This window comes from Rhipicephalus microplus, chromosome 7 (genome assembly GCF_043290135.1).
Source record: "Rhipicephalus microplus isolate Deutch F79 chromosome 7, USDA_Rmic, whole genome shotgun sequence".
Taxonomy (NCBI): Eukaryota; Metazoa; Arthropoda; class Arachnida; order Ixodida; family Ixodidae; genus Rhipicephalus; species Rhipicephalus microplus.
Genome location: NC_134706.1, coordinates 32,897,868 through 32,911,766, shown reverse-complemented (window position 1 = coordinate 32,911,766; position 13,899 = coordinate 32,897,868). Strand labels below are relative to the sequence as shown.

Sequence of the window (13,899 nt, the reverse complement as noted above, 5' to 3'; positions counted from 1 at the left end):
ATATCTTCTCCTTTCAGCTGCCCCAGTCCACTGAAAACTTCTGCAAAAGGTTGTGCCTCTGGACAAACTCTTCGACGAGAACTTTTTGTACACGATGAATAAACCCTAAGTGTTCCACCACTAATCCACTTAGAGTGAGAGGCACGTTTTGTTCAGCCACAAGAAAGTCTCATCGTGCTCTTTTGCACATGGGTGCAGCAGAATTTTTGTCATTGCTAAAGTCTTATGGTCGAAGAAAGCAGTCAGAGTTGCATGGCAGGTGTGCAGGCACTTTTTGGGCAGTAGTTTTGCATCTTTGCTTGAAATCACGCTGCAGTTAGCACCTGTGTCTAGCTTACACGTGCCTTGAAGGCCTTCCGTGGCGACTGCTTCTGTACAGTTATCTGCCACTTCTACCGCACTTACAGTCAAAGTTTGCAAGAAATCCTCCTCTGCTTGTACCTTGCGCAGCTATTTTTTCACGAATCTGTTTTGTCGCTGCGCCGACGATCTACATGCTTGAGCAAAGTGATTATGCCCACCACATTATTTGCATGTTTTGCCCAGAGCTGGGCACCTTGCGCCACCATGCTCTCTGCAACTGTGACGACTACAATGTTGTACGTGAGCGCTGACAGTCTGAATTACTGCCTCCCGTGCTGCTTCTGTGCCTTCACTGAGTTCTTTGAACTGTTCGTTTTCCCAGTTTCTGGGCATGGCATATTTCAATGGTCCTGCTGTACGATGTGACCTTGGCAATAAGCCGTCCTTGCAAGTGTTTACCTCGTAATCTCAGAATAATCCAGCTGCGTAGCTAGCGGTCTTCTAGGTCCTCGAACTCGCTATTCTTGGATAAAAGCCTGAGATCTGTTGGCCAGTCATTAAAAGACTACCCTGGCTTCTGATTTCTTAATCCGAAACGAAACTAATGAAACTGTTTAATTTGTCACTGGCTTGTGAAATTTCTCCAACTTGTTCACAGCGTCTCGACGCTGTTCCTGTCTGCTTCCTTCTCGAATCTGAAGGTGTTGTAAGCTTTTCCGCCTTTTTCGCCAATTGTTACGAGAAGAATTGCGGCTTGTACTTCTTTAGGCTGTTTACTCAGCTGGGTAGCAGTGGCAAATAAGGTGAACTCACTTTTCCTCGTCTTTCAAGCTAGCCCTGCATCTGTTGATAGGTCCAGTGGCCGGGGTGGGGGGGGGGGGGGGGGAGTGGCAGCGTCGACGGTTGTGACATAGCGACGGGGATCCGCTGCCACCATATGTGCGAGTCAAGGTCAGGCAATGAGCAACTTTATTACAAGAACAGGAGGGATTACATATACAACTGTGGCTGCAGTAGTGCATGTGTTGTAATGGCATAAACAGTGAAGTGCCACTTTATAAGCCCTGCTATACGGGCAACTGCAACAAACGATAAGTTTGCGTACGCTATTTGAAAACTCTCTATTAATAAAAACTAGTGGTGAGCTAGGTGTTAACTGGTGCACATGTCTTGGGACATGGAATGTGGTAAAGGAACACTGCTTCAAGGGTGATTTTGCCATTAGTAGATAGCCCTATGGACTTTCGACAGGTAAGGGAGTCACGCCTGTGTGATCTTTCATTACTTTCTTTTTTTTTTTTTTTTGCAGCAATACTGCCCAGCATGATCGACATGAGAGACGGAACCATTGTTGCCATCAGCAGCGTGCAGGGAAAGATTGGCCTACCTTTTCGCTCAGCCTGTAAGTTGGCCCTTCATGCTTCACCGTCAAATTACGGCTTCAGTCAATAGACCTGTAGCCGTATGAGCCTTTCGAGAAACCGGCGTCATGTGTTATAGTGCAGCATGTGTTGAATCTGCACCAGGAACTCCAAATATTCTTATAACAAATATCAGACAGTTTATTTGCACATTTCGCTGCATGAAGTTCTATGCACCACGCTCAAACCCCATCATACAAAGTGGCATATTACATGAAAATAAGTTCGTTATATCCGAAAATTTGCTATGTGACAAAAAGGATTACAGTCGAACTCCGCTACAACGAACAGCGATTCAATGATAATTCCGCTACAACGAAAAATTCACGATTCCCCGTCAGCAGTCCATAGGAGTCAATGCATAAATATTGTTGCCTCAACGAACACTTTTTCTTCGGTCGTACCGCTTCAACGAAATTTTACGACGCAATTCCAGGCTCAGATACTTAATGCTATGTCATAAACCCATTCTTTAACATTTCGATGCATTTTCAGAGCCTGAAAATGCGTGACGATGTCTAAAACACGCGTTGTGTGGGCAACTGTGGGCACAGGTTAGCCAGATGAGGACAGAGGACGTTCTAGGACAACGAGAGACTTTTATATACACGAAGACGGACAAAGGGATACACACAACATAAACTCACACATATATACACGCGTTCACGGTCCTACGTGAAAGGGAGTTAATGTTCTTGTTCATCCACTCACATTCTACTCTTGGGGCGTGAACGTTGTGCTTGACCTTGAGCTCTCTGGTAGTCAGGAGGCGGTGTGCCTTGTGCTTGCGGAGTTCGTACCGAGGCGGGGCCCGGTCTAGAAGATAACCGCCAGGGGCATCCCAGTACGGTGGTCAACGCCTGGGCTTGCCTGTACACCACCGGGAACAGCGTACCGCCGACTGCCGTGAACAGACCTGGGACAGCGTCTCGCTCCGAGACCAGAACAGCAGCTGGCCGTGATGAACGCCGCTTCAGACCAACGTGGGGGTGAAGTGGGGCGACGCCCAGTCCAGGACGCACCCGAGGACTTCAACGTTGAGACGAGGCCCGGACACGGAGGGTCAGAACGAGCAGCCGGGACGTGGCCCGAACTTGTCCTTGCTCTTTGCTCTCTGGGGTTAGCCGAGCTGTCCCCGTGGCTCGGGAGCTTTTCACGTGGTACGCGCACGAGCACGCGCCTAGGCGCGCTCATAGTTTTACCGCTATCACCATCATGATGATTCCCGCGCACCTTGAAATACTAAATCGGCCCCACACACCGATTTTCTACGTCAAAGCATGCCGCACACTCTCCAGGGCAGCGTTTTTTTACCACACGTTGGCACCACCAGAAACTGCCACTGTTTAGCAAGCATGGCGTCGCCATTGCTCGATAGTGATGGCAATGAGACTGCCCTGCTTGCTTGCTTGCTTTTGAGTCGAAGACGACCCAAAGCTGAAGCTCAGTCACTCAGTTTATGGTTTCCTTCTCGCAGCTTCTGGGTGCAATCGCGGTACGATGCTTTTTCCGATTCCAATGCTTATGTTATTCGTGCTTGGCCAGTGTGGTAACTTATCAGAGCGGCCGTTTGTCCACATTATCAACAAAATCGGCTATCCGCGAGCGATGAATGATAAGAATTGCATAGAATAAGGCAAAAGTCACCGCTCCACGATACTCTGCCTCCATCTCGGCGTTGTCGGGTACACTTTGATGGTGGACAGCTGCTGGTGTTAACGTGCCAATGCAGCCATTTGGTACGTTCACGAAAGTGGTTGTAGGTGTTGTTTCAGCGTGCTTTTCACCATCGCCTCGCTATGCATGGGTGAAAATCACATCGTGACGCTGCTGGGAAAGAATAGGAAGCAGTGGCCATTTTTTGAATTTTGAGAATAAACGTTCCTTTGTTTTGCTAGCGCAGATCAGCTATATTTTTTTCGATTTCACTACAACGAAACTTTCGCTTCAACGAAATTTTTCTCGCACCCCGTCAGTTTCGTTGTATTGGGGTTATCCAACGCTGTGCCTATTTCAAGACTATTCTTCATTTACTTCCTTATAACTAATATTTTGTCATACCCATGACCGTTATATCGAGGTTCGAGTGCATAGTGGATACAACTGCGGCATCTCCTCCTCCTAAAATCAGGTGCCCAATAATGTGCACCAATGGCCACGGGCCCCTGACTGATGTCACGAGCCGGACAGCCGGTGACCCCGCTTTCAGACGAATGTTGCCGAGTGCAAGAGCGGGACTGTTTCTTTAGTCGCCGGGGCAATGCGCTGCCACACTTTGCTCATCCGGGCGGGGCTTCTCTGGACTACTTAACTTGTGTGATTTAGGACTACTTTGTTTGTCTAGGGTTCATAAAATGTGGGTTATTCTGTCTGAATCCTGGGGAACGGTTTCGTACGTGTTCTGTGACAGAATAGAATGAAACGTCAGGAGAGGATGAAAGGGAGCCAACAGGTGAGCTGAGGGAATACAGAAATGTTTTTAATGCGTGAAAAAATACAGTATTATATAGCTGAACATCGATATTGAGAGTCATTGTTCTTCGAATCTTGAAACTGAAGAGCAAAATGACATTAACAACTCCATTTGCATTGATGTCTTGTGTGAGCAGTGTTAATATTCCACGAGTTGTCAGGTGGTGAGGGGGGCTGGTTGTTCTTTCCGCGACATATTCGTGCGAAATAAGGGTGAGCCAGGCATGAAAGGCCCTAGCACTTATGTTTTGATTCAATCCAAGTCACCCAGAGGCCATTTTGTATTTTTTTTATCAGACGGAACGGTGCCTCCTTTCGTTGTGTGTGTGTTTCGTGCCAAAATAACTGACAGCACTGACGATTCCCGTTGCTGTTCCCACGTCTCGTCAGATACGAGCTTCGACCAATCCCGTGCAGCTCCCTCTCGTCCTTTTGTGACGTTTCGTTTCCTTTTATAAAGGAATGCATACAAAATAGTGCCCTGGCACATCTAAAGCTTTTCCTATGCGGGTGTATGGGGTGAGAAGGGGGTGGGGGCACAGTTTGTGTTTTTGGATGCACAGCAGACAGCAGTTAGCATACACTGAGTTGGCGGTAGTTGAAAATTTCGAGCATGTTAGATAGCCTTGATGCACTACACCGCAATACCGACTTGCAAGAAAACCGAGAAAGAGCCAGCATTCAGTCTCTGGAGAGAGGTCATTGTCGTACGAGCTAAAATACAGGCAAGGGAGCAAATGGATGGCGTTACTGCAGTACGTCTGGCGTTCGTTTGTACGACTGGAGCACATCATACTGTTTCAAGTTCAAAGACACACGTCTTTGAACTGGAAACAGTACGATATGCTTCAGCCTTGCGAACAAACGTCAAACAGACTCCAATTTCGCCATCCATCTGCTCCATCCTCTGTAGTTGAACTTGTGTAGCAATAGGCCGGAGTTCAGGGGTAAATGGAAGCTTTAAGAGGCGAACGAATTCTGAACACAGGGTTTCGCTGGAGCTGACATTTCAGCCAGGGGACTTGTATTTCAGGCTGCAAGGTTGTAGCCTTCGAGAAAAGTACACTTGCCGATACGTTGGTTCCAGTGACACATCACATTGACTTTTTTTTTTTCATATGCTATGCTTGTACTGAATTAAAAGGCACACTCACGAGCCACTGGTCTGTGGTAAAGTTGCATGACTGATGACTAGGCTTGTGCGAATATTCGAATGCTTCGAATTTCAATTAACGAATATTTTTGAAGTATTCGCAATGAACGAATAGGTGTCTATTAGTCCGCATGTCACCGCCTGTAAAGCCGTGAAAGCACCTACTCAAGGGAAATTTGCTTTGCCGCGAAGCTCCTTTTCAAATTTAAAGGGGCCCTGCAACACTTAAAGAACATGGTCAGAAAACGTTGCCGATTGGTAGTAGAGGCTGTCGAAAATACGTGAGGCGAATATTAGAGTGCAGCACGCGGCCTGTTATTCACAATAAATTTTCAAAGCTAAATATTGCTTTCTTCCCTCAGTAAATGATACTACAAGCTCAAAAATCACTTGTCACAACAAACAAGAAATATACGGCTCTGGTCACAGCCATTGGCTGATTTGAGCATGGCGTGCTCGTCGTTACCGGGACAACCGCTGGAGGCCGCCGCTTGTCCACGAGTACGTGCGCGATCACACTGAAAAGTCGCGTACTCAAAGAAAAAAAAAGTGCTCAAGGTCGCAAGGTGCGTGTGGCGTTTTTTTTTTTTTTTTTCGCCATGTCATTCCTTCCTGCATAACTTCCAACTATTTCATCTGGACGAAAAAAGGGAATGCAATTGCAGCGTGCGACAAAGTTTTGGAACTCCGCTCGTACTGAACCGATTCGAGAAACTTTGCGGCGGTAAATTTGTGAAGCAACAAGCATGTTTACTGGCTCCATGGCGACTTGAAGAAGTGTTGCAGGGTCACTTTAAAAGAACATGTTACCCTCAAATCAATTCTTTATTTTGTCAAGGTTGGTATGACGGCTTATATGCTCCAAGTATAATAAATTTTAAAACTTTAAGTATCGTACAGGTTACCACTCGCATCCTACCGAAACTACTACTCAAGGTTGTTTCGACTTCGTTTGAATGTAAAAAAAAAGAGGGCATTTGAATAGAGCCTCTATTTTAATTCAAAAGAAATATTATGCAGGTTAGTTAGGTCATGATAAATATTTCTTTTTTTTATATGTCATACATACTATTCGAATTCGAAGTTATTCTATCAAGATCACTATTCACTTCGAATTCGTTTCGAACCTAAAATTTGCTATTTGCACAAGCCTACTGCTGACCCAAAGGTCATGGGATGAAATCCCGGCAGCCACCACCCCATTTTCAGTGCACGCGAAAATGCTTGGGGCCTGTGTAACTAGATTTAGGTGCACATAAAAGAACCCCAGGTAGTTGAAATTTCAATTTTGGGACGTTAAACTCTAAAATTATAATTGTTAACAATTCCACCGAGGTTTCGCCTCAGTTTACTCGGATCACCCGTTTAATCGAAGTTCGGTTGCATATTTACAGACGCGGCATCGAAACATGCGACCCAGGCCTTCTTTGACAGCTTGCTGGCTGAGGTGGCGCAGTATGACGTCCACGTCTGCATCGTCTCTCCGGGCTACATTCGCACCAACCTCTCGATGAACGCGCTCACTGGCACTGGGGCAGTCTACGGCGGTGAGTGTTGGTGGTCGTAGTTTAAAGCTTCTCTTCGTCATTCATTGCGCAGGCTGTGCTCGGTTACGACCTAAAAAAAAAAATGTAAGCTTTATCTAAAGCAATCGCTGACCCTCCCAGAAAAAATTCGCGTAAAGGCATCCAGTAGTGCTTACTCGTGTTGGTGACATCGAGCTCGTTCAGAGTGTTTCAGATAGGAGTGCCCTATACTGGTGCACTTTTGTGTCACTAATTTCATGTTGTAAACTTGAATGCCTTGGTAAATTTTGTCTTAAGTTTTGCCATTGCTGCTTAGCCAAGTGTAATTATTTAGATAGCAGCGCTGAACCATTAATGTCAATACACAGAAAAATAATTTTTCTCGCATTATTAAGTTACTCTTTCACAATTCTGAAATCCCCACGCATGCCGCAAGAAAATCCTTGGTAGGCAAGGAAAGAGAGAGAGAAAGGTCAAATGCAAAGCAGGGAGGTTAATCTGAAGAAAATGTCTGGTTTACTACCCAGCTCTTAGGAAGAGAAAAGGAACAGTCAGCAGGAAAAAAATAAAATTAGAATTTATTAAAACGTGCAAAAAAAAAAGAAACATGCAGATGGCAATGCCAGCTCTAAATTCTTGCATTAAAACAGCATGATGTCGTAGGCTTTTGCAGCATCTCTGAAGTCCTACATACTTCCCAATGAGTAAAAATGAAATGCATCGTCCTCTGAAAGAGCCATAGACTGAGCATAGTATGAAGTTTTAGGAAATTTCCCAGAGTCGGTGTTAGCAAAGTGTGATAAATGCACCTTGAAGTTCGTGACATTGTGCGTATAGATTTCAGCGTGAAATTTAAAGTCGAAAATTCGACCTCCATTTTCACCTCTTTTAGTTTGCCTGTGATGGTAAAATTAACATTAGAGTTCCTATAGCACAATTTATCGATCTAAGCCTATTCTTTATTTCACCGTATTGTCCTTTATTATGTATATAGTATGGTAAAAGCTATTTAAGAAGGGACTTTGAGCTGTACGGACGTTCACTGGTGATGCGAGACTTTTTGTTGCAACGAGAATTTCGCTCATGAGAACTTTCGTTATTGAGAAGTTCAACTGTATTTGCATTAGCCGAGAAAAAGTACTTTCAGTTGAATAATAAGCCAGCTAGCATGACTCTCCTTCACAGGCTATGGGCAGTTATGCCACAGTTCTTTAGTGAGAGCTTACATTTCTTTCTTAGGTAGTAGCCAACCATTGGAGCTTTCGTTACATGCATCTGTTGGAAGAGCTACACATATGAAACAACAAGTTTAGTGAATACAACAGTTACATTGCTTCATTGCAGTGATGGACGAAACCACTGCCACCGGTATGGCCCCCGAGGACGTGGCGGACATCGTCGTGGAGGCCGTGGTGAACAAGAGGACGGACGTGGTGATCGCCGGCTTCATCCCGCGCCTCGTGCTTCTCATGCGGGTGCTCACGCCTTGGCTCTACTTCGCCATCATGAAGGGGCGAGCCAAGCGGTTGCGTCTGCAGCAGCGTCGGGTCCAATAGCAAATACTGGCACGTTTCACCCAGCGCGAGCGCGGGGCGCGAACGCTGTGAGCGTACGTCTTGCCATTGTTCACTAGGCGTGCTGCCCCGGGTGGCTGCGGCAGCTGCGATCACGGTGTCGGGGAGGTCTCGTTGGTCGGTTTGGCGCCGTGCTGGCTGTGCCGCTCCTGTCTGAATCGCTGCAAGTCGAAAGTTTCAGGGAGTGGGGTGGGAGGAGCAGCGTCGTTTGCAGACGGCACAGAAGCAGGTGGCGGGCTACAAGCGAAAGTAGACGAAACTCGCCTGTAGGGCTGCATTTTTTCGGACCGAGTCGATGCAGGCGTAATTCCATTTGCGGGATTGATTCTTGTCACAGCCATCACAGTGTTCAGTGTCACCTGCTTCTGCTTGTTCTGCGTGTTAATGGGGCACAAGCTGATTACTACTTCTATCGTTTAATTGGCACAAGTGAAAACAAAACACCATGGAGTTGAAAGATGTCTTACGTTGAACAGAATTTTGACGCTACTGAGCCCTAGTTTGTTCTGTCAGCACAAGTAGCTCATAGGATACCTCTGAGCACAACTTTGTGTGGAACTTCAGACAGAGTGTGTCTAGGGAGTGCCCTAAAGAGAATTTCGACAAATGAGTTACCAAAGCTATGAAATGCTTTTTACGAGACATCATTAAATTATTTTCTAAGGTAGGCATTGCTGTTCTTTTTGTAACATGAAAATTTCAATTGTATCAAGTCACAATACCCTCTGTCGCTGATAAAAAAAAATAGTTATGGCTGTAAAAACATACACTTTACTCTCACATGGTTGTATTATTCTTTTTTTACCGTGCTAATTAGCTGCACAGAGTTGATAGAGTGCTTCCACTTATTCACAAATTGAAGCTAACGCGACCGTCATAACGCTCTCTTACCTAACAGCAACAACTTTTATTGAATTGTTTACGTTCGAGTCACGTGAAACCTTATGAAAATAACATGAAAATTCATGCGGAGCAGTTCAGACAGGATGTCGTGTCAGCCTGGTGATAACGATGTCGACACCGGGTGTGAGGTCACAGTTTTCAGTCCTTGGCCATGGCGGCCGCAGTCCACTGAGAGAAGATTGTGAAAGAAAACAAATGCCAATTTTGCGAGGTTTCAGTGTGTGTTACTGGAACCCGGCCAAGGCGACCTGAATGAGTTGAAAGCCTCTGAACTTCCACGTCTCCCCTCGTTTCCCAGTTCCAGGTTTTCTATACTAAAAACCCATTTAAAAGAAAAAAGATTGTTCCATTGCACTCAATATTTTCCAGTAGTTCAACCTCGCTGTTTGATATACTACTACTGTCCTCTCTCGTCCTTGTTGAAAAGCAGTTAAATATGAATTTTTAGTCGAGCGACAATGTTCCAGTGTGTACAGTTGGGCACGAAGGTTCACAGGACACAAGACTTGTTAAAGCAAATGTATCGGTCACACACAGTATGAAATTCAGAGCTTCAATGTTTAGTACTGTTCGTGACCTATACAGGGATTTTTTTTAATTCGAAGTGCTGTGCCTCAGGAGAGAGAAAAATTAAAGGGGCCACGACACCCAATTTTCAGTAAAAATTTGTGTTATGTTGGTCAATCTTTTTGTGTTATAATAAGCTGGTTAAGTTTTGATTAGTTCAGTCGAGCTACTGATTCATTATCAAATTTTTGAGAAATGCGAGTGGTGTAAGAGTCGGGCAGCACTGGCACACTCGCGAGCCGCGACGTAGCAAGCAGCTTTACGAGTGAGTGTCAGCATGCCAGCTGCGTGTGAAATAAAGGTATTTCAACTTTCTTTCATTGACACTGAAATTGAATGATTTTTGGTGCCCAAAATAGTGGTAGAAGATGACGGCACTGCTCCATGCTGACATGACAAAATGGCAATCTCCGGTCATGGGCAAGGCTTAAAGCCGTCGACTTCTAGGGCTCGTTTTGCACTCGAATATCCTCTTACAGTCTACTTTCTATATATAACCTCATGTTCTAGTTTTTTGAAAATCGCACAAACTGTTGGGTGACCGTGTTATGGCCCTTTTAACATTTCTCATATACTTACAGACGTGTCCTGTTAACATTTCTGACCGACTGCACCCTTTTATACATTCCTTTTTTTCTCTCGGAGAATTTTTTTCCTGTCACACTGTTTAGAGCGTTGTCTGCAACTTTAACCGTTTAAGTGTTCAAGTTGTAGTTACGGATCACCTCCAGCTACAGACATGATCCACAGCCAAATCACTTCCAACTGTGGACTCTGTGGCCTATAATCAATCGTCCTACAAAGAGCTTTGAGATTTTCCTATACTCCATTTCATGCTTAGCTGGCAACGCTACAGAAGCAATGTGGCTCTAGCAATCTCGCTTCACTGCACTTCCTAATACTGAAACCTCGTTATAAAAAGTTGCATCTTACACGAAAATAAGTTGGTTATACCCAAAAATTCGTTATGAAGATGTATTTCTAGCTATACAGTCGGCTCTCATTAATCCAAGCTCGAAGGGGCCTCTGAATTTAGTTTCAGTCATCGAGAAGTTTGAATTATCAGAAGTTCCCAGATAGATGACTCTGGGTGAGGCGACACCACACATTATGATTAGGCACTGATTTTATCACTGTTAAAAATTTGTTAAGTGTTTTTAAACCCTAACTACATGCAATGAACAGAAAGCAGAGAAATAAGGTCCACAAGTTTCTTGGCCATTTACTGCTGATCAGACCTTTTAATGAACTGCCAACTGCTTCTTTGCTATAAGTATGTGCCTTCGGCACGAAGCTCTCTATACCAGTTGAGAAGCATCACTGTTTACCATGCGCGTGCTTTGCTTCAAACATTTGTTTACTAGTGAAGCAGCCTTTTTTCTTGAATGCCTAAGGTGCTTATTTTTTATTTTTAGACTGTTAGGAATAATAGCATGCAAATTTTTAAATAGTAGAGGAAAAGCAGCAGATATTTCCTGGTATGACACTGCAAAAAGTATGAATTAACTGAATGATGAAGTTTGAATTCAGAAGCTTTTAAATACATGGAAAGAATAGAAGGCCAACTAAAAAAATTTAATTTTGCTTGAATTAAGTGAAAGTTTGAATTATCGAGAGTATACTGTACATCTATTGCAAGACTATTTTTCATCTACTTCGTTATATCCGGGTTCATTATGTCGAGGTTTGAGTGTAGTTTCATCTGATCTGTCCTGCTATTTCTAACCAACGACTTCATGCATTCAAAATGCAGCTTAGGGATGTCAAGTTTATGGCAGGCTACTCAAATGCGCATTTTGTGCAACTTGTGTGCATGCAACACACTACGTTTCGTTCTGGACCGCATGTTGCTGAAACTCGTCACCCCATTCTTTTTGTGGTGTATAGGTCTGCATCTACAATAACTCATACAACTGATAAGTGTGTAATGTTTTGCGGCATGGGAGGTTTGACGTTACATCGAAAACTGTGAGGTTTCCCTATTCTATATTTCTTTCATACATCTATCGAATGCATCATACATTTATTCCATGTATCATACATGCGTATCGTGCTTCTGTCATTTTCTTATATGTGGAATACGACATTTCGATCCCAAATGGAAGTAGTAGAACAAATTTTTTTTTTGTCTGTAGCATTGCCAACTACATGTGAAATGGAGGGTGGGTAAGTGCACAAATATTCGAGCATTTGCCAAATTTTAGATGAGTGTAGCATACTTTTGTGACCGTGTTGTTGTGAAACATTTAAGAAAGCTGTGTACTGTAATCTTTTTATATGTAGTTTCATGGCCGTGCAATCTCTTTGCATCGTGGGGGGCCCAAAAAGGTGATGTTATAGCAGCAAAAGAACTGTGCTGCTGCTTCTTGTACAAATTACCCTATATCATTGCCGTTTGCGACTGCCCCCAAGTTGTGTCTTTGTGTACATTATCATATTAAGTGCTGTTGAATACACTGTATAACTCTGGAGCTTTCCGTCACATGTTTCGTTGTTTATCACATATGAATGAGCCCGTGAATGGCTGCTGGGTGTTGCTTAATTGACAGGATGCCTTGCATCGTCGATGAAAGCGGACATAAATGTTATTTCCTGCCAAAAATGACCAGCTTTGTTGGTGCTCATGTATCATGCTGAAAAAACTGACACCGTGCAGTTTCCTTATTTGCATGAAGGAGACGCTAAAGCGGTCGTCGTTAGGTTTCGACGCTTTGTAGCCTTGACCATCAGTTAGGCTTAGGAGTTGAAAGCAGCAGCAATGCAAGTTGTTAAAGGCCCACTGCAACAATTGCTTTCGACTGCATAAAGAGAAAAGCTTGGTCTCGGGTATCATACAAAAAAAAAGTTGTGCACAAAATATTGGTTCAAAATGCCAGTAGAAATGCTAAAGAGATTGAACGCTTCGCAATATGCTAGTGACAACACAGCAGAAGTGCTTTAAATGCCACTAGCTGGAGACGACACGGAAAAGAAGACATTGAGAAGTAGCAAAGCTCCCAGGCATAGCCTCCGAGATGCAATAGCACATTGAGAATCTTGAATGCATTGTGGTGGGTTTCTCCTCACGTCCTCTGAAACTCCCATGTGCCCACATCGTCTGCTAAGGTGCTATCTCCAACGGCCATTAACGATAGAAACGATGGTAGTTGTCCATTCTCTGCCTTCACCATGATTAATTCGATGTTATATGTGCAACATTTAATTCATATTTTGCCGAAACGAAATTTTGGTGCAGTTAGCCCTTAATGATGTGAAACGTAGAAATAGTTGTTGCGCCGTTTCTTGTTATCAGTCGCATTACTCAACTCGCATAATGATACCCCCTCAATGCTCAAGTGGTGCACTGGCCTAGCGCTCCTGTTATCGTTACCTTCGCGCTATCACCATTTTTTTCTCAAAACCATTTTACATCTCAAGGACCAATGTTTCGAGCACTCCTTGTTAAAGTTTGCATTGGCGTGAGCCAAAACCACACGCGTATTTATGGTTTTACATTGTTGATGTATGTGCTGCGGTGTGTAGCCTACGCCTGTAGTAGTGGGCCGTTCACCGTTGTATCAGCTGCGGCACTAACTTTGCTGAATTTAAGTGTGTTCTTCCTTTCTGCTGTGACATTTCCCAGTGCCAGACCTACATGATTAAAAGCCGGCTTATTTGTCAAATGCTTATTTCGTCTTTGGCATAAACAAAGGAATTGTCGAAATAAGAGGCTGACGACAAAGTTGATGTTGCATTAAGGTATAGAGTTAATGGGACATGCAAGGCAACGGAAAATATGAAGACATGGAACCACGTCTTCGACTTGCCTTGGTGCCATGTCTTCATATTAGGTGTGTCTTACGTGCCTCATTTGCACTACAACCTGTAGCGAAGCAATTTTTAAGTGGGCATTACTGTAAGAAAAATAAGTGTCATGTTTGCTGTAATGTTTGGTGTGGTGTTGTTCGTGAGTACTATAAAAACGTTCCCCACACTGTGGA

General features: G+C 44.2%; 1 protein-coding gene and 1 long non-coding RNA gene across 4 annotated transcripts in view; one reads left to right on the top strand and one right to left on the bottom strand.

The window, feature by feature from the left end:
- Positions 1-2,612, bottom strand: part of LOC142767400 (uncharacterized) — a 19,486-nt gene extending 16,874 nt beyond the window's left edge. Inside the window, exon 1 of the long non-coding RNA XR_012884851.1 lies at positions 2,436-2,612. This is a non-coding gene — a long non-coding RNA (uncharacterized LOC142767400). The remainder of the gene's footprint in view (positions 1-2,435) is intronic.
- The window catches only part of LOC119180432 (dehydrogenase/reductase SDR family protein 7-like), a 21,027-nt gene extending 7,128 nt beyond the window's left edge, over positions 1-13,899 (top strand). For all 3 annotated transcript variants that reach the window (XM_037431630.2, XM_037431631.2, XM_037431629.2), the window contains 3 exons: positions 1,613-1,705; positions 6,744-6,896; positions 8,220-13,899. In XM_037431630.2, coding sequence (XP_037287527.2) covers positions 1,613-1,705; positions 6,744-6,896; positions 8,220-8,431 — 458 coding nt within the window. In that variant the 3' untranslated portion in view covers positions 8,432-13,899. The remainder of the gene's footprint in view (positions 1-1,612; positions 1,706-6,743; positions 6,897-8,219) is intronic.